The 19,495-nt window shown below is 59.2% G+C and overlaps 2 protein-coding genes across 2 annotated transcripts; one reads left to right on the forward strand and one right to left on the reverse strand.

Moving 5' to 3' along the window:
• Positions 1-207: 207 nt before the first annotated feature.
• On the forward strand, positions 208-10,966 carry LOC121362587 (mucin-2-like). The gene is made up of 14 exons (XM_041484211.1): positions 208-268; positions 2,437-4,090; positions 4,141-4,911; positions 4,943-8,127; positions 8,260-8,448; positions 8,763-8,878; positions 8,985-9,043; positions 9,308-9,453; positions 9,550-9,612; positions 9,696-9,858; positions 10,277-10,438; positions 10,518-10,618; positions 10,712-10,770; positions 10,855-10,966. The coding sequence occupies exons 1-14, from the start codon at positions 208-210 to the stop codon at positions 10,885-10,887; spliced, it is 6,762 nt and encodes a 2,253-aa protein (XP_041340145.1). The 3' UTR covers positions 10,888-10,966.
• A 1,442-nt stretch (positions 10,967-12,408) lies between these two features.
• Positions 12,409-19,312, reverse strand: LOC121362586 (mucin-2-like). The gene is made up of 11 exons (XM_041484210.1): positions 16,069-19,312; positions 15,884-15,991; positions 15,162-15,277; positions 14,888-14,946; positions 14,660-14,799; positions 14,435-14,512; positions 14,205-14,367; positions 13,427-13,588; positions 13,132-13,217; positions 12,962-13,020; positions 12,409-12,780 (listed from the first exon to the last, which is right to left on the reverse strand). The coding sequence occupies exons 1-11, from the start codon at positions 19,310-19,312 to the stop codon at positions 12,409-12,411; spliced, it is 4,587 nt and encodes a 1,528-aa protein (XP_041340144.1).
• Between the last annotated feature and the right edge of the window lie 183 nt (positions 19,313-19,495).

A 19,495-nucleotide genomic window follows, 5' to 3' on the forward strand; every position in this document is an offset into this window, starting at 1 on the left:
GCCGTGCCACGTGCCGGGGGACAGGGTGGTGGCACCTGTCAGCGCATTCCTGGCACCTGCAGCGTTGCTTTCGTTTCTCCCACCTCCTTTTATTGTGACCAAAGGTCCCCTCCAGGTGCCCTCCGTGTCCCCAGTCCCGCTCTGCCAGCCGTTGGGGACGGATCCTCGTGTCCCCTCTCTGCCCCCCGACTGCGGCGTCTCGGGGCCATGGGGCGGCTGTGGGGCAGCCCGGCCGCGCTCTGCGTCTGCGTCCTGCTCCTCTTCACAGGTGGGACACGGTGGCACTGGGACCCCTCCCTGTGGTGGCACTGGAACACGTCCCCCACCCATGGTGGCACTGGGACATGTCTCCCACCCCGTGGTGGCACTGGGGCCTCTCCCCACCCCATGGTGGCACTGGGACCTCTCCACGTGGTGGCACTGGGACCCCCTCCCCACCTCAGGGTGGCAATGGGACCTCTCCACGTGGTGGCACTGGGACCCCTCCCCGTGGTGGCACTGGGACCCCCTCCTCACCCGTGGTTGCAGTGGGACATGTCCCCCACCCTGTGGTGGCACTGGGGCCTCTCCCCACCCCATGGTGGCACTGGGACCTCTCCACGTGGTGGCACTGGGACCCCTTCGCGTGGTGGCACTGGGACCCCTCCCTGTGGTGGCACTGGGACCCCTCCGCGTGGTGGCACTGGGACCCTACCTGTGGTGGCACTGGGACCCCTCCCTGTGGTGGCACTGGAACATGTCCCCCACCCGTGGCGGCCCTGGGAAATGTCCCCCACCCCATGGTGGCACTGGGACCTCTCCACGTGGTGGCACTGGGACCCCTCCCCGTGGTGGCACTGGGACCCCCTCCTCACCCGTGGTTGCAGTGGGACATGTCCCCCACCCTGTGGTGGCACTGGGGCCTCTCCCCACCCCATGGTGGCACTGGGACCTCTCCACGTGGTGGCACTGGGACCCCCTCCCCACCTCAGGGTGGCAATGGGACCTCTCCACGTGGTGGCACTGGGACCCCTCCCCGTGGTGGCACTGGGACCCCCTCCTCACCCGTGGTTGCAGTGGGACATGTCCCCCACCCTGTGGTGGCACTGGGACCCCTCCCCACCTGTGGTGGCACAGGGACGAGTCCCCCATCCCGTGGTGGGAGGGCTCCAGAACCACGAGTGGGGGTCTTTGGAGGTCCAGGGGTCTTTGGGTGGGTCTGGGGGTCTTTAGGGTCATCTATGGGTCTTTGGGGGGGGTTCAGGGGTCTTCAGGGGGGTCCGAGGGTCTTTGCGACCCAACTGGAGGGTACAGGACCCAGTTGGGGTCTGGGGAGTCAAGGCGGGTCTTTGGGGGGATGTTGTGGATGGGGGTCTTTGGAGGGCCAGGGGTCTTTGAGGGGGTCCTGGGGTCTTTGGGGGGTGCAGGGGCCTTTGGAGGAGTCCAGGGGTCTTTGGGGGGGTCCAGGGGTCTTTAGGACACGACTAGTAAGTTCAGGACCCAGTTGGGGTCTTGAGAATGACTGGAGAACCAAGGGTGGGTCTTTGGGGGGGATGTTGTGGATGGGGGTCTTTGGAGGTCCAGGGGTCTTTGGGGGGTGGTCAATGGATTTTTGGGGGAGGGTCCAAAGGTCTTTGAGAGGAGTCCTTGGGTCTTTGGAACCCAGCTGGGGGTCTTGAGGGTCTGGGGAGTCTCTGCGGCATTTTTGGAGAACCGAGGTTGGGTTTTGGGGGGATTAGTTGGATGGGGGTCTTTGGAGGTCCAGTGGTCTATTGAGGGGGCTCAAGAGAGTGTCAATGGGCTTTTGGTGGGGGGTCAAGGGGTCTTTTGAGGGGGGTCTGTGGGGTTTTGAGGTGAATCCCTGAGTTTTTGGGACGCAGATGGGGATCTGGAGGGTCTGGGGAGCCCAGGGGGCTTCTTTGGAGAACCAAGGTTGGGTTTTTGGGGGGGTGTTGGCATGAGGTGGGTGAGGGTCTTTGGGGTGGTCCAGGAACCCTTAATGGTGTCAATGGGTCTTGGGGTTCATGGGTTTTTGGGGGTATTGGTGATCCTGGGGGCATCTTTGGAGAACCAAGGTTGGGTTTCTGGGGAGATGTTCATCTGTGGTGGGTGAGGGTCTTTGGGGGTCCAGGGGTGTTTGAGGGGGGTCAATGGATCTTTGGGGTTTTGGGAGCCAACTGGGGGTGTTGCGACCCAGCTGGGGGTCTTGGGAATCCTTGGGGTGTTTTTGGAGAACCAAGGGCAGGGCTTTGGGAAGTGTTGGTCTGTTGTGGGTGAGGGTCCATGAGGCATCCAGGTGTCTCTGCTGGGGGGTCAGTGCGTCCTTGGGGCTCTGCAGGCTTTGGTGGTCCACGGGGTTTGGGAGATGTTGGTGAGGTCAGCCAGGGCAGGTCATGGCCACCAGGAAGGAGTGGCCGTGTCTGTCCTGGGGTAACACGGCCACCAATGCTCCAGCAGGGAAGAAAAACATGGCCACCAGCGCCATCCCCAGCTCTGCTGCGACCACCACCAACAAAACCATCATGGCTGCCGGCGACGAGACAACCACATCCACCACTGCCACGACAAAACCCATGGAGGATGACAGCGGAAAACCATCAATGCCTATGACCACATCAAACACCAAGCACACCACCATGCCCGTCAACCCCCTCGCCGGGGAACAAACTTCGAAAACAACCTCAACGCCCACATCCACGCCCACCTCCACGTCAACCTCGACACCAACCTCCACAACAATTTCCGGGCCAGCCTCGACCCCAACCTCCACACCCACCTCCACGTCAACCTCCACGTCAACATCCACGTCAATCTCGACGCCAACCTCCACATCCACCTCCACATCAACCTCCACATCAACCTCAACACCAACCTCCACATCAACCTCCGTGTCCACCTCCACATCAACCTTGAAACCAACCACACCGACCTCCACGCCAACCTCCACGTCCACCTCCACATCAACCTCCGTGTCTACCTCCACATCAACCTTGAAACCAACCTCCACACCGACCTCCACGCCAACCTCCACGTCCACCTCCATATCAACCTTCACGCCCACCTCAACGCCAAACTCCAAGTCAACCTCCACATCAATCTCCACGCCAGCCTTGATGCCAACGACCACATCCACCTCCACATCAAGCTCCACGTCAACCTTCATGCCCACCTCCACGCTGATCTCCACGTCAATGTCCACACCAATCTCGACGCCAACCTCCACATCCACCTCCACATCAACCTCCACATCAACCTTGACACCAACCTCCACGCCAACCTCCACATCAACCTCCATGTCAGCCTCCACACCAACCACCATATCCACCACCACACCCACCTCCACATCAACCGTGACGCCAACCTCTATGTCGTCCTCGATGCCAACCTCCATGTCAACCTTGACCCCTACCTCCACGCCCGCCTCCACACCAGCCTCCACGTCCACCTCAACATCAACTGCCACTTCCACCTCCATATCAACCTCCACGCCAACCTCTACACCGACCCCCACGCCGACCTCCACGCCCGGCTCATCCCCAACCTCCACGCCAACCTCCACACCAATCTTGACCCCAGCCTCGACCCCATCATCCAAGCCCACCACCATGACCTCCTCCAAGCTAACCTCCACCTCAACCTCCACGTCAACCCCCATGCCAACCTCCACGCCAACCTCCACATCAACCTCAATCCCAACCTCCACAACGACCTCCACATCAACCTCAACACCAGCCTCCACATCCACCGCAACACCAACCACCACATCAACCTCCACATCAACCTTGACACCAACCTCCATGCCGACCTCCACGTCCACCTCAACACCAACCTCCACATCCACCTCCATGTCAGCCTCTACCCCAACCTCCACACTGACCTCCACGTCAACCTCAACACCAGCCTCCACATCCACCGCAACACCAACCACCACATCAACCTCCACATCAACCTTGACACCAACCTCCATGCCGACCTCCACGTCCACCTCAACACCAACCTCCACATCCACCTCAACATCAACCGCCACGTCCACCTCCATGTCCACCTCGACATCAACCTCGACACCAACCTCCACGCCAACCTCCACGCCAACAACCACATCCACCTACATGTCAACCTCGACCCCAACCTCGACACCAACCTCCACGTCAACTTCCACAGCAACCTCCACGCTGATCTGCACATCAACTTCCACACCAACCCTGACGCCGACCTCCACACCCACCTCCACGCCGATCTCCACGTCAACCTCCACACCAACCCCGACGCCAACCTCCACATCCACTTCCACGTCCACCTCCACGTCAACCTCAACCCCAACCTCCATAACAACCTCCACGTCAACCTCAACGCCAACCTCCATGCCAACCACCATATCCACCTCCACGTCAAGCTCGACCCCAATCTCCACGCCAACCACTATGTTGTCCTCAACCCCAACCTCCACACCGACCTCCACGTCAACCTCAACCCCAACCTCGACGCCAACCTCCACACCGACCTCCATGTCAACCTCCATGTCAACCTTGACCCCAACCTCGACGCCAACCTCCACGTCAACCTCCACATCCACCTCCACATCCGCCTTGACATCAACCTCGACACCAACCTCCACGCCCACCACCATGTCCACCTCCACGCCAACCTCCACGTCAACCACAACACCAACCTCCACGCCAACTTCCACATCCACCTCCATGCCAACCTCAATCCCAACCTCCACACCCACCTCCACACCAACCCCGACGCCAACCACCACATCCACTTCCACGTCCACCTCCACGTCAACCTCAACCCCAAACTCGACGCCAACCTCCAAATCAACCTCGACCCCAAACTCCACACCGACCTCCGGGTCAACCTCCACACCAATCACCACATCCACCTCCACGGCAACCTCGACCCCAATCTCGATGCCAACCTCCACGTCAACTTCCACGCCTACCTCCACACCAACCTCTAGGCCAACATCCATGACAACATCGACGCCAACCTCCACATCCACCTCCACGTCCACCTCCACGTCAACCTCGACCCCAACCTCCACACCGACCTCCACGTCGAACTCATCGCCAAACTCCACACCGACCTCCACGTTGACCTCAACACCAACCTCCACATCAATCTCCACACCAAACTCCATGCTGACCTCCACGCCAACATCGACGCCCACTTCCACATCCACCTCCACGTCAACCTCTACCCCAACCTTGAAGACAACCTTGACACCAACCTCCACGTCAACCTCGACACCAACCTCCATGCCAACATCCACACCAACCTCCACATCCACCTCCACGTCAACCTCAACCCCAACCTCCACACTGACCACCACGCCAACCTCCACACCAACCACCATATCCACCTCCACATCAACCTCGACGCCAACCTCTATGTCATCCTCGACGCCAACCTCCACGTCAACCTCAACCCCAACCTCCACACTGACCTCCACGTCAACCTCCACACTGACGTCCACGTCCACCTCCACATCAACCTCCACATCAACCTCGACCCCAACCTCGACGCCAACCTCCACACCGATCTCCACACCGACTTCCACGCCAGCCTCCACGCCAACCACCACATCCACGTCCATGTCAACCTCAACCCCAACCTCGTCGCCAACCTCCACGTCAACTTCCACGCCAACCTCTGCGCCAGCTTCCACATCAACCTCCACATCAACCTCGACCCCAACCTCGACGCCAACCTCCACATCAACCTTGATGCCAACCTCCACGCCGAGCTCCACGTCAACCTCGACGCCTACCTCCACGCCAACCTCTATGCCAACCTCCATGTCCACCTCGACGTCATCCTCGACCCCAACCTCCACAGTGACCACCACATCCACCTCCACGTCAACCTCAACCCCAACCTCCACACCGACCTCAACGCCAACCTCCACACCAACCACCATATCCACCACCACATCCACCTCCACATCAACCTCGACGCCAACGACCCCAACATCCTCGACGCCAACCTCCACGTCAACCTCGACCCCAACCTCGACGCCAACCTCTATGTCATCCTCGACGCCAACCTCCACGTCAACCTCGACCCCAACCTCGACGCCAACCTCTATGTCATCCTCGACGCCAACCTCCACGCCGATCACCACGTCCACCTACATGTCAACATCCATGCCAACCTCGACGCCAACCTCTACATCGATCTCCACACCGACCTCCATGCCAACGTCCACGTTAACCACCACATCCACGTCCACGTCAACCTCAACCCCAACCTCCTCGCCAACCTCCACGCCAACTTCCACATCAACCTCCACATCAACCTCGACCCCAACCTCGACGCCAACCTCCACGTCAACCTTGATGCCAACCTCTACACCGACCTCCACGTCAACCTCGACGCCTACCTCCATGCCAACCTCTATGCCAACCTCCATGTCAACCTCGACGCCAACCTCCACATCCACCTCCATGTCCACCTCGATGTCATCCTCGACCCCAACCTCCACACCAACCACCACATCCACCTCCACGCCAACCTCCACGCCAACCTCCACACCAACCACCATATCCACCACCACATCCACCTCCACGTCAACCTCGACGCCAACCTCAACACCGACCTCCACGCCAACATCGACGCCAACCTCCACGTCAACCTTGATGCCAACCTCCACACCGACCACCACGTCCACCTCCACATCAACCTCCACATCAACCTCGACACCAACCTCCACGCTGATCACCACATCCACCTCCACGTCAACCACGACCCCAACCTCCACACCGACCGCCACGCCAACCTCCACGCCAACCACAATATCCACCACCACATCCACCTCCACATCAACCTCGACGCCAACCTCTATGTCGTCCTCGACGCCAACCTCCACGTCAAACTCGACCCCAACCCCCACATCAACGTCCACGCCAACCTCCACACCGATCTCCGCATCCACCTCCACGTTGACCTCAACGCCAACCTCCAGGCCAACCACCATATCCACCTCCATGTCAACCTCGACCCCAACGTCGACGCCAGCCTCCACGTCAGCCTCGACCCCAACCTCCACACTGACCTCCACATCAACCTTGACACCAACCTCCACGCCGATCACCATGTCCACCTCCACGTCAACGAAGCCAACCTCCACATCCACCTCAACACCAACCTCCACGTCAACCACCACATCCACCTCCACATCAACCTCAACCCCAACCTCCATACCGACCTCCACGTCAACCTCAATGCCAACCTCCACGCCAACCACCAAGTCCACCTCCACGTCAACCTCGACGCCAACTTCGACATCCACTTCCACGTCATCCTCAACCCCAACCTCCACACCGACCTCCACGTCAACTTCCACGTCAACCTCGACCCCAACCTCCACACCGACCTCCACATCAATCTCCACTCCAACTTCTACGCCCACCACCACAGCCACCTCCCCAGCAATCTCCACGCCAACCTCGACCCCAACCTCCCTGTTAACCTCGACCCCAACCTCCACAACCACCACCATGCTGACCATGACCCCAACCTCCACGTCAACCTCCATTCCAACTTCCACATCCAGCTCCCCAGCAACCTCCACGCCAACCTTGACCCCAGCCTCTACACCGACCTCGACCCCAAACTCCACGCCCCCCTTGACTCCAACCTCCACAGCAACCTCCACAGCAACCTCGACCCCAACCTCCACGCCCACCTCCATGCCCACCATCACGCCTACATCCCCAGCAACCTCCATGTCAACCTCGACCCCAACCTCGACACCCACCTCTACGCCAACCTCTACTCTAACCTCAATGCTGACCTTAACGCCAACATCTACACCCACCTCCGCACCAACGTCCACACCCACCACCACACCGACCTCCACGTCAACCTCCACACCAACCTCCACGTCCACCTCCACGTCCACGTCCACATCAACCTCGACACCAACCTCCACGCCAACCTCCACGCCCACCTTGACCCCAACGTCCATGCCAACCTCTACGCCCACCTCATCCCCAACAACCATGCCCACCACCATGCCAACCTCTTCTCCAACCTCCACGTCAACCACCTCAACCACCTCAGCCACCCCTACTGAGTCAACTACAGCCACCATGACCACCACTACTACCACCACCACCACGACAACCACAGTCACGAGTCCAGGTGAGTCTTCCTGCTTAGTGGCCCTCCATAGCCATGTCCCTTCTCCCTGACCCACTCCCAGCATTCTCCAGGTGGCTCCTGGGGTTCTCCAGGCCGTGTCACATCTCCTGTGTCCTTGGGTCCCTCTCTCAGGTCAGTGCCAGAATGGTGGCACCTGGGAAGATGGCAAGTGCGTGTGTCCCGGGGGGTTCCAAGGTGACCACTGCGAGGAGCTCGTCTGCCAAAACGGGGGCACCTGGGCCAGCGGCTCCTGCCAGTGCCCCCCCAATTTCCAAGGGGACAGGTGCCAGAACGCCAAGGACATCGTGGAGATTAAAAATGGTAGGGAACCGTCCCAAAGTTCTGTGGGGTGGCCACCAGAGTAGGACCTGGGCTGAGGTCACCTCTGAGGGGTCAGCCGGGGGTTGGGGTGAGGGTATGACCTGGGAATGGGACCACCATGGAGGGACTGACCCCAGGATGGGGTTGGGTCACCACAGAGGCACCGATCAAGAAATGGGCTCACCTTGGTGAGACCGACCTGGGTTTGGGGTCACTGTGGAGGGACCGAGCTGGTCCCCCCTGACCAAGGTCACCAGGGGTGGGATGGGGACACCTGGGGTCTCTTCCTTATGGGTCTTCTCTGTTTGGCCAAGTGACGATAAACGCGACGGTGGTGATGATGACCAAAATCGAGGGGACATTTAATGACGATCTCAAAAATACATCCTCAGAGGCTTACCAGGACTTTAACAAAACATTCCAGGAGAAGGTCAGGACTCAGCGGTGCTGGGGTGACCCTGGGGCCAGCCCCTTGAGGGGGTTATGTGGAGCATTATGAGGGTCTGGATCTCCCCTGGCTTCTCTTTGTCTTCCAGATGCAGAAGCTTTATAAGGGTATCGAAGGGTACAAAGGTGTGGTGATCAAAAGCCTGAGGTGAGTCTCCACTAGTGACCAGGTGGGGTCCTAACCCTCTCCAGATCTTTGGTGGGGTGGTTTGGGGTGAAGGGAGCCATGGGGGTCAGTTTGAGGTGATTCCCTTCAAACTTGGAGCATCCACATCCCTCCAAGCCACATTGTGTCCATGGAGTTCCTCCAGGACAGTCCATCCCCCATGTAACTGTGGCATCCCTCCACACTGGACATCCCATACTGGTCCCAGTTTGGTCCAGAACCAAGTCCTACCACTTCTCCTCCCAGCGCGGGCAGCATCCAAGTGGACTATGACGTCAACCTGGAGATCCCCGTCACCTCCGAGACCAACAAGACAGTGAAGAGCATCTCGGAGAACCTCGTCACTGCCATCCAAAACTACAACTGTAGCGAGGACTGCACAGAGAGCGACTGTGAGTGACCTCGGGGGTCACCCCGCCGGGACTGGCTCCTCGCTGGGGATGGTTGGCCTTGGGGTTGCCCACCAGCAGCTCCTCTCTCCATGCTAGGTGTCTGCTTCGTCAGCAACGTCACCTCTGTCGTCAACGTTGACATGACGCAGGTGGAAGAAAGTAAGTGAAGCCCACGAGGTGTTTGGGTGTCCCCCACCCCTCTGAATAACCCCAAAACCTGAGCCTTGCGTCTCCACTCTCAGATCTGTGTGACACCTACATCAAGGAGGAGTTCAGATCCTACTACACTATGTACCTGACCAGCACCGGCGTCATCTGCATCACCCGCTGCGACAGCCGTCACACCGACTCCCTGCCCTGCGTCTACGGCCGCTGCTCCGTGGGCCGGGCGGGGCCGCAGTGCGAGTAAGGACCCGCCCCCCAAAAATGGATGGTGCCCCCCCCAATGCCATGGCTCTCACCAGCGTGATCACCATGATCCGCCCACAGTCGTGACCCCAGGGCTGTGACCACCCCATGAGCCCCATGATCATCCCCAACTCCCATGGTTGTTGTGATGACCTCACAAGTGACCACTCCACCCCCACGACCACCTCCACCACCATGACCCCCCATAACCCACATGACAACCCCACCACCATGACCACCATGACCATGGTGACCCCACCACCATAACCACCATGATCACTGTGACCACCCTGACCACCATGACCCCCATGACCACGGTGACTCCACCACCATGACCATGATGACCCCATGACCACCATGACCACGGTGACCCCACCACCCTGACCACCAAACCCACCATGACCATTCCCACCAGGTGCTCGGACCAGGTGGCCTTCTGGTACCTGGACAAAGCCTGCAGCTCCCGCATCAGCAAGGTTGGGGTGGGCGTGGGCGTTCCTGTGGCCATCCTGGTCCTGGTCACCACCACCTTCACCATCCTCCTGCTGAGATCTCGGAGGCAGAAGGAGCAGTACAGGTAAATGTGTCACCATGGGGTGAGCTGGGGAGGTCCCGTGGTGGTCCCGGGTCTCATCCCTGTGGTTCCCACCACGCAGAAAGAAGCTGAGGTCCCGCTCGGAGATGTACAGCAGTGACGACGGCAACTGGGACGGATCCCAAGGCTTTACCGTGGCCAACCCGGCAGCCACCTGGGAAGGTAACGGGCATGGAGGTGGGGACGGGGGTGGGGATGGGGTGGGGGTCGCTGTGGCATCCAGGAGTCCATGGCACCTCTTCTTCCACCCCACAGACATGGAGACCTCCAACATCAGCTACATCAACCTGGAGAGGGTGGACACCTCGAGGACGGTGGGTGACGTGTCCCAGGACCCTGGTGTTGTCCCCCTGTTTCTCCCCACCCCACCATCATCCTCCTCTCTTCTTCATCCCCAGATACACATCCAGAGACCCACCATGGTCCCCTGAGTGAAGCCACCTGAGGTCCAGCAGAGACAGGACACGGGGACACGAGGATGTGGGGGTGACGAGAATCAGGAGATCCACCATCCTCTTCCTCCCCACGCAGACTTTTGCACACAGATTATTTATAATTAAATGCATCCTGAGCTTTATTGTCACCTGTCCAATTCCTCTTGGGGACACGAGGTGGCTCCATGACAGAGCCAAGTCTGGGCTGGGGACAAAGTGCAAACCCGAGGGAAAACACCTAAATCAGGAAAAGGAAATATTGGAGTGAGGTAATTATTGACCGAGCAATTTGGAACCGCCCTTGGGGCACCCCAGCCACAGCTGGTGACATGTGTGGGAGAAAGTGTCCCCTTGTCCCCAGCCCTGGAATGAAATGTCACCCTGGAGGTTCCTCCACACCTCCTTCCCACGGGGACAAAGGGCTCGGAGAAGGAGGGTGGGACAGCTGTGGTGGCTCCAGGAGCAGGGGACATTGAGGGGGTCCCAAGGTGGCACCACCCATGAATGGAGGGGACATTGAGGGGGTCCCAAGGTGACACCACCCATGAGTGGTGGGAACATTGAGGGGGTCCCAAGGTGGCACCACCCTTGACTGGGGGACACTAAGGGGTCTCAAGATGGTACCACGAGTGGAGGGGACATTGAGAGGGTTCTAAGGTGGCACCACCCATGGTTGTTGGGGGACATTGAAGTGGTCTCGAGGTGGCACCACCTTTAGTTGTTGGGGTCACTGAGGGGGTCCCAAGGTGGTACCACCCATGAGTGGGGGACACTGAGGAGGTCCTAAGGTGGACAATGGACCACCACGACCACACTTCCCACCACCATTATGACCACCACCCTCACCACCATGACAACCATGACCCCACCACCACCACGACCACTCCAGTCCCATCACCACCATGACCACCATGACCACTCCAGTCCCGTGACCACCATGACCACCGTGACCCCACCACCCCCACCAGCACCCCCATCACCTCCTCCCATGCCACGGACGTGGCAGGAGGACACGTCCCACCCTGGCACTGGCACTTGGCCCTCAGCCAATTCCCGCCCCACCCTTCCCAGGCTAAAATCAACATTTTTATGTTTTGGCAACCGGAGCCGGGAATGGGGACAAAGTCCCCAGTACCTGGAGGTGTGGCCAGGTGTGGCCCCAAACACACCTGGCAGGTGCTGGAATGCGGTGGGAGTGTCCCCTGTTGGAGTAGGGGGGGTCCCAGGTGGGTGTGTGTGTGTCACCCCCAAAAATAGAGGGGATGTTTGTCCCCTCCCCAAGCCATCCCTGGGGTTCTCCCAGTACAAACCAGTAACACCAGAGATGTTTGAGTGACTTCATTGAGAAGGAGAGGGTCCAGCCCCCTTTCTTGGGTGGGGGGGGGGGAACTTCACCCTTGAATTTGGGGAGGGAGGAAGGTGGGGGCATGACCTTGGAGATGGGGACATGACCTTTCAGGTGGGGTCAGGACCCAAAAGTGCAGCTGGAGGTGAGGTCCCCACGTCCTAAAAGTGGGGTCACCACCTAAAAGTGCTCACAGGAAGAGGATGAGGGATACAGGAAGAGGAGGAGGAGGATGAAGACGAGGGCAGGGGGTCAAGGTGCCCCCCCCAGGAGAAGGTCCAGGTTGTCCTGCAGTGCTGGGGGGGACCTCGTTCCATGGGGTTGGTGATGGGGATGATGGTGACGATGATGGTGATGATGGTGATGATGATGTAGATGGCAATTGTGATGATGATGATGATGATGGCAATCATGTCGATCGTGATAATAATGATGGTGATGATGATGAAGAAGATTTTGATGTTGCTCATGTTCGTGATGATGATACTGACATTGATGACACTGATGACATTGATGACGATGACGATGACAATGATGGTGAGGTTCTGGTGGTGGAAGTCACCACCCCACCATGTCTCAGAGCTGCGTGATGAACTTCTGCGGCCGAGGGATTTGGATCTGTTGGGATATGCCGGAGAAGATCCGATGGAAAATTGGGTGTCAGGAACATCTGAGGTGTCCCCACTACCATGGTCCCACCATGGCAGGAAGGCGGGGGGAACTCACCGGCACCGACGTGTCCACGGTCTCAAGGTTGACTGGATGGTCATCCTCAAGCTGGACACCTGTGGGACAGGAGGGTTCAGTGGTGGTGCTTGGGCTGGGGATGGGGGGCACAAACCAACTCCACCACTCCCATGGGGTCACCAGAGACCCCTCACCCACTCCACGCCCACCTTCGTTCCGGAAGGTGAAGTTTCCCTGGGGGCTCCAGTCCTCACTGATATTCTGGTACCAATTCTCCATCATCTTCTGCTCGGCCCTGGGGATGGGGCAGGGGGTGCGGGGCGGTCACCATCAGCAGGTCCATCCCTGCCTGGAGCCCCCCAGCTCCTCCACACCCCCACAAAGGACCAAGGCTCCCCCCCCCCCAACCCTCAGGACCTCACTGAGGATGAAGAACATCTTGGAAATCACCAACACGAAGAGCCCTCCCACCTCATGGAGACCCCCCAACCTGCCCCCTCTCACCTGTCAAAGGACCCAGATCTCCGAGCTCGGAAGAGGAAGATGGAGAGGACGATGACCACAATGACCAGGATGGCTACGGCCAAGCCCAGGCCCACGGCCAGTTTGCTGACCCGTGATGTACAGCGGTCATCTTGGTACCAGTACAGGTGTGTCTCATCGCAGCTGGTGGGGTGGGATAAGGGGGTCAAAGCAAAGCTGGGACCCCCTCAGAAGAACCCCCTCCCACCCCAACGCCATTTCTGCAGCCTCAAGCCCCGCTTGAAGCAAGATTCTGCTCCATCTCAGGGGTTTAAACCTGGAGATGACCATGGAGATCCATCAGAAGGTTTGGATCCATGTAGAGGAAGACCCTACACCAACCTCAATGATTTTTGACCTCTTGTTCTGCAGAGAAAACCTCAGAGGTGGGCCTGGAGTTACACCAGAAGGGTTGGATCCATGTTGGACCAAGACCCTGCTCCAACTGATGATTCTTGACCCATTTTCATGCACAAAGGAGATTGGAAAGGATTCTGAAGATCCACCAGAAGTTTGGATCCATGTGGGCCAAGAATCTGCTCCAGCTCTGATGATACTTGATGCATTTCCATGCAGAAAACAGCTTGGACTTGACCACAGAGATCCACCATGTGGACCAAGAATCTGCTCAAGCCCTGATGATACTTGATGCATTTCCATGCAGGAAACAGCTTGGAAATGACCACGGAGATCCACCTGAAGGGTTGGATCCATGCGGGACAGCTTTGAAGGAGGAGGACGAATTTCCTTCAGCCCTTACAAGCACTGAGGACCTCCGCGGGTGATGTGGCACGTCCCACGGCTGCAGTCGATGGTGCTGGCGGTGCCCGGCGTGCAGTTGGACATGCAGGACAACCCAGAGTTCGTCAGGTTGGGAAAGAAGAATTCCTGGTAGCCCTCGGGCACTTGGCTCCAGCAGTAGGCTGGAGAGGGGACAGAGGTCACCTGGAGGGACTCTGGAGACCCCAGACCCACATGAATCCCACCCACCCACCCACTCCCCATCTTCATCGAATTCCAGCGTGGTGCTGTTGATCTCCACGTTGGAGGAGTTGAAGCACAGGTCACCTGTAAGAGAGGTCAAACTGGTGGGGGCACAGACCCACAGCCCCCATCTGGGCTGTCTGGGGTGGTTTGGGTGGGTGGGAAGGTGTCCCCCACCCCATGGATGGCCCCGGTTGTCCCCAGCCCCACGGTGGGAAGGTGACAAGGTACCGTTGGTGCAGTTGAATTGCGTTGCTGCCACCTCGATCCTCCGCTGCACTTTGGCCGTGATGTTCTGGAGCTTCTCCTGGCTCTGGGAGGTCACCCTCAGGGACACGATGATGGTGTGATCCACCACCACGCTGCCAGGCCTGGACAGAAACGCCACCGTCCCGATCCAAATGCCCTTTTCCCATGGAATGACCCCAAAATGCCCATCCCAATGACCCCGGCACTCACCTGAGACTGTTCACCTCGATGCCCTTGTACCCCTCGATGTCGGTGTAGACCGCGTCCATCTGGAAGAGAAGATGTCTCCAGGTGGGATGGTTGGGTCCGTTCCCTTCTCATCCTCCTGGATCTCCCTCCTTTTGGGTGTTCCCCCCCAAAATCCATCCCGGTGGACCCGGGGAACACCATGCAAGAACCTGGAGAAGTTCTTGGAGAACTTGGGATGACCTGGCTGCTCCACCATGTAGATCCCAACCCCAGGTGGGGTCTTGTGTGTCTTTACCTGCTTGGTGAACTCCTCGACGAAATTGATGTAGGTGGATGAGCTGGTGTTCTTAAGGTCCTCGGTGAAGTCCCGGTTGATGACGTGCAGCACCACCTGCACCGTCCCGTTGGTCTCTGGGAATGTCCAAAACCAGCCCATGAAGGAGGTGGGGCAGAGAGACCTTCCCAGGCAGGTGGGGCCCATAAATCTCCCCCTAAATCCCCTGAACTTGGGGGTTGTTGTGAAGGAACCAGGAGAAACACCTTCCACCCATGGGAAGAGACCATTGATGGCTCCACTTGGTGATCCCAGCAAGGACTGGGCAGTGTTCCATTTCCCAAAATTCCCACCTGGTCCTCCCAAGTGGATCCTGATCCTGCTGATGGTTTGGAGCCGGGTCATCCCCCATGTCCCAAAAATTTCCAGGTGGGAATCTCAGGTAGATCCTGCCTCACCCTCAGTGGGCAGGATCTGGTGGAACCAACCGCCTCTTCCCAAATTTTGGGGTTCTGAGAGACTCTGATGATTCTTGACCCATTTCCAAGCAGGAAACAGCTTGGAAATGACCATGGAGATCCACCTGAAGGGTTGGATCCACGTGGGACAGCTTTGGAGGAGGAGGAAGAGGACCTACGGAGGAGGTTCTTTGAGATACACCCGGAGAGCCCCTTGAGATCTTCCTCACCCCTCAGATCTTACCCCAGCATCGGATGCATCCCAAAAAAAGATGGAATTCCTACCAGCCTTGGTTTCGATGGTGTTGCTGATGTCATCACACCTGTCCCCGGTGAAGCCGAGGGGACATTGGCAGTGGCCGTTGACCCAGGTGCCACCGTTGTTGCAGATTCCTGGAAGGAGAAGGGATGGAAAAGGAACTGGAAGGGACGTGGAAACGGGCCAGGGGGGAAGGAGGGGTGGGAAGTACCTGGAGTGGTGGTGGAGTGGGGAGTGGTGGTCATGGTGGTCATGGTGGTCATGGTGGTGGTGATGGTGGTGGTTCTACGGGTGGTCCTAGGTGTGGTAGTGGTGGTAGTGGTTGTATGGTTGGAGGTGGTGGTCATACGGAGGGTGGTGTTGGTCCCAGGGGTGGTGTTGGTCCCAGGGGTGGTGGTGGTCTCAGGGATGGTGGAGTTGGTCCCAGGGATGGTGTTGGTCTCAGGGATGGTGGTGGTGGTCTCAGGGGTGGAGATGTTGGTCCCAGGGGTGGTGTTGGTCCCAGAGTTGGTCCCACGGGTGGTGGTGGTCTCAGGGGTGGAGGTGTTGGTCCCAGGGATGGTGTTGGTCTCAGGGATGGTGGTGGTGGTCTCAGGGATGGTGGAGTTGGTCTCGGGGATGGGGGTGGTGGTCTCAGGGGTGGAGATGTTGGTCCCAGGGGTGGAGTTGGTCCCACGGGTGGTGGTGGTCTCAGGGGTGGAGATGTTGGTCCCAGGGGTGGAGTTGGTCCCACGGGTGGTGGTGGTCTCAGGGGTGGAGATGTTGGTCCCAGGGGTGGAGTTGGTCCCACGGGTGGTGGTGGTCTCAGGGGTGGAGATGTTGGTCCCAGGGGTGGAGTTGGTCCCACGGGTGGTGGTGGTCTCAGGGGTGGAGATGTTGGTCCCAGGGGTGGAGTTGGTCCCACGGGTGGTGGTGGTCTCAGGGGTGGAGATGTTGGTCCCAGGGGTGGAGTTGGTCCCACGGGTGGTGGTGGTCTCAGGGGTGGAGATGTTGGTCCCAGGGGTGGAGTTGGTCCCACGGGTGGTGGTGGTCTCAGGGGTGGAGATGTTGGTCCCAGGGGTGGAGTTGGTCCCACGGGTGGTGGTGGTCTCAGGGGTGGAGATGTTGGTCCCAGGGGTGGAGTTGGTCCCACGGGTGGTGGTGGTCTCAGGGGTGGAGATGTTGGTCCCAGGGGTGGAGTTGGTCCCACGGGTGGTGGTGGTCTCAGGGGTGGAGATGTTGGTCCCAGGGGTGGAGTTGGTCCCACGGGTGGTGGTGGTCTCAGGGGTGGAGATGTTGGTCCCAGGGGTGGAGTTGGTCCCACGGGTGGTGGTGGTCTCAGGGGTGGAGATGTTGGTCCCAGGGGTGGAGTTGGTCCCACGGGTGGTGGTGGTCTCAGGGGTGGAGATGTTGGTCCCAGGGGTGGAGTTGGTCCCACGGGTGGTGGTGGTCTCAGGGGTGGAGATGTTGGTCCCAGGGGTGGAGTTGGTCCCACGGGTGGTGGTGGTCTCAGGGGTGGAGATGTTGGTCCCAGGGGTGGAGTTGGTCCCACGGGTGGTGGTGGTCTCAGGGGTGGAGATGTTGGTCCCAGGGGTGGAGTTGGTCCCACGGGTGGTGGTGGTCTCAGGGGTGGAGATGTTGGTCCCAGGGGTGGAGTTGGTCCCACGGGTGGTGGTGGTCTCAGGGGTGGAGATGTTGGTCCCAGGGGTGGAGTTGGTCCCACGGGTGGTGGTGGTCTCAGGGGTGGAGATGTTGGTCCCAGGGGTGGAGTTGGTCCCACGGGTGGTGGTGGTCTCAGGGGTGGAGATGTTGGTCCCAGGGGTGGAGTTGGTCCCACGGGTGGTGGTGGTCTCAGGGGTGGAGATGTTGGTCCCAGGGGTGGAGTTGGTCCCACGGGTGGTGGTGGTCTCAGGGGTGGAGATGTTGGTCCCAGGGGTGGAGTTGGTCCCACGGGTGGTGGTGGTCTCAGGGGTGGAGATGTTGGTCCCAGGGGTGGAGTTGGTCCCACGGGTGGTGGTGGTCTCAGGGGTGGAGATGTTGGTCCCAGGGGTGGAGTTGGTCCCACGGGTGGTGGTGGTCTCAGGGGTGGAGATGTTGGTCCCAGGGGTGGAGTTGGTCCCACGGGTGGTGGTGGTCTCAGGGGTGGAGATGTTGGTCCCAGGGGTGGAGTTGGTCCCACGGGTGGTGGTGGTCTCAGGGGTGGAGATGTTGGTCCCAGGGGTGGAGTTGGTCCCACGGGTGGTGGTGGTCTCAGGGGTGGAGGTGTTGGTCCCAGGGATGGTGTTGGTCTCAGGGATGGTGGTGGTGGTCTCAGGGATGGTGGAGTTGGTCCCAGGGGTGGTGATCTCAGAGAAGGTGCTGGTGGTGCCAGGGACTGTGGTGGTCCCAGGTGTGATAGAAACGGTCTCAGAGCTGGTGGTGCTGGGGATGGTGTTGGCGGTCTCAGGACTGGTGGTCTCAGGGATGGTGGTGGTGATCTCAGAACTGGTGGTCCCAGGGAAGGTCGTGGTGGTGACAGAGATCGTGGTGGTCTCAGGGAACGTTGATGTCTCAGGGCTGGTGTTTGTCCCAGGTGTTCTGGTTGTGGTCCCAGGGAAGGTGCTGGTGGTCTCAGAGAAGGTGGTGGTGGTGCCAGGGACTGTGGTGGTCCCAGGTGTCATAGAAACTGTCTCAGGACTGGTGGTGGTCCCAGGGATTGTGCTGGTGGTCTCAGGTAGGGTGGTTTCAGGGGTGACTGTGGTGGTGCCAGGGGTTGTGGTGGTCTCTGAGATGGTGGTGGTGGTGTCAGGGACTGTGGTGGTGATCTCAGAACTAGTGGTCTCAGCGATGGTCATGGTGGTCCCAGGGACTGTAGAAATGGTCTCATGACTGGCGGTGATCCATGGGTCAATTGTGGTCTCAACACTGGTGGTCTCAGGGATGGATGTCCATTGGCCACTGGTGGCCTCCTTACTGGTGGTCTCAGGGATGGTGCCGGTGATGCTGGGGACTGTGGTGGTCCCAGGTGTCATAGAAACTGTCTCAGGTCTGGTGGTCTCAGGGAAGGTGATGGTGGTGTCAGGGGTCGTGATGGTCTCAGGGAACGTTGATGTCTCAGGGCTGGTGTTTGTCCCAGGTGTTCTGGTTGTGGTCCCAGGGAAGGTGCTGGTGGTCTCAGAGAAGATCGTGGTGTTGTCAGGGACTGTGGTGGTCCCAGGTGTGACAGAAACAGTCTCATGGCTGGTGGTGGTCCCAGGGATGGTGCTGGAGGTCTCGGGGAGGGTGGTTTCAGGAGTGGTTATGGTGGTGTCAGGGGTAGTGGGGGAAATGGCCTCCAAACTGGTGGCTGTCCATTGGTCACTGGTGGTTTCATGTCTGGTGGTCTCAGGGACGGTCATGGTGGTCTCAGGGGTGGTGGAAATGGTCTCCAGACTGGTGGTGCTCCATTGGTCACTGGTGGAAGTCCATTGGTCAGTGGTGGTCTCAGCGATGGTCATGGGAGTCTCAGGGGTGGTAGAAATGTTCTCAAGACTGGTGGTAGTTCCTGGGTCACTGGTGGTCTCAGAGCTGGTAGAAACAGTGTCCAGACTGGTGGTGGTCCATTGGTCACTGGTGGCCTCAGGATTGGTAGTCTCAGGGATCGGCGTGGTTGGAGAAATGTTCTCAAGACTGGTGGTGGT

Source organism: Pyrgilauda ruficollis, unplaced genomic scaffold (assembly GCF_017590135.1).
Source record: "Pyrgilauda ruficollis isolate IOZ18807 unplaced genomic scaffold, ASM1759013v1 scaffold643, whole genome shotgun sequence".
In the NCBI taxonomy this organism is placed as follows: domain Eukaryota; kingdom Metazoa; phylum Chordata; class Aves; order Passeriformes; family Passeridae; genus Pyrgilauda; species Pyrgilauda ruficollis.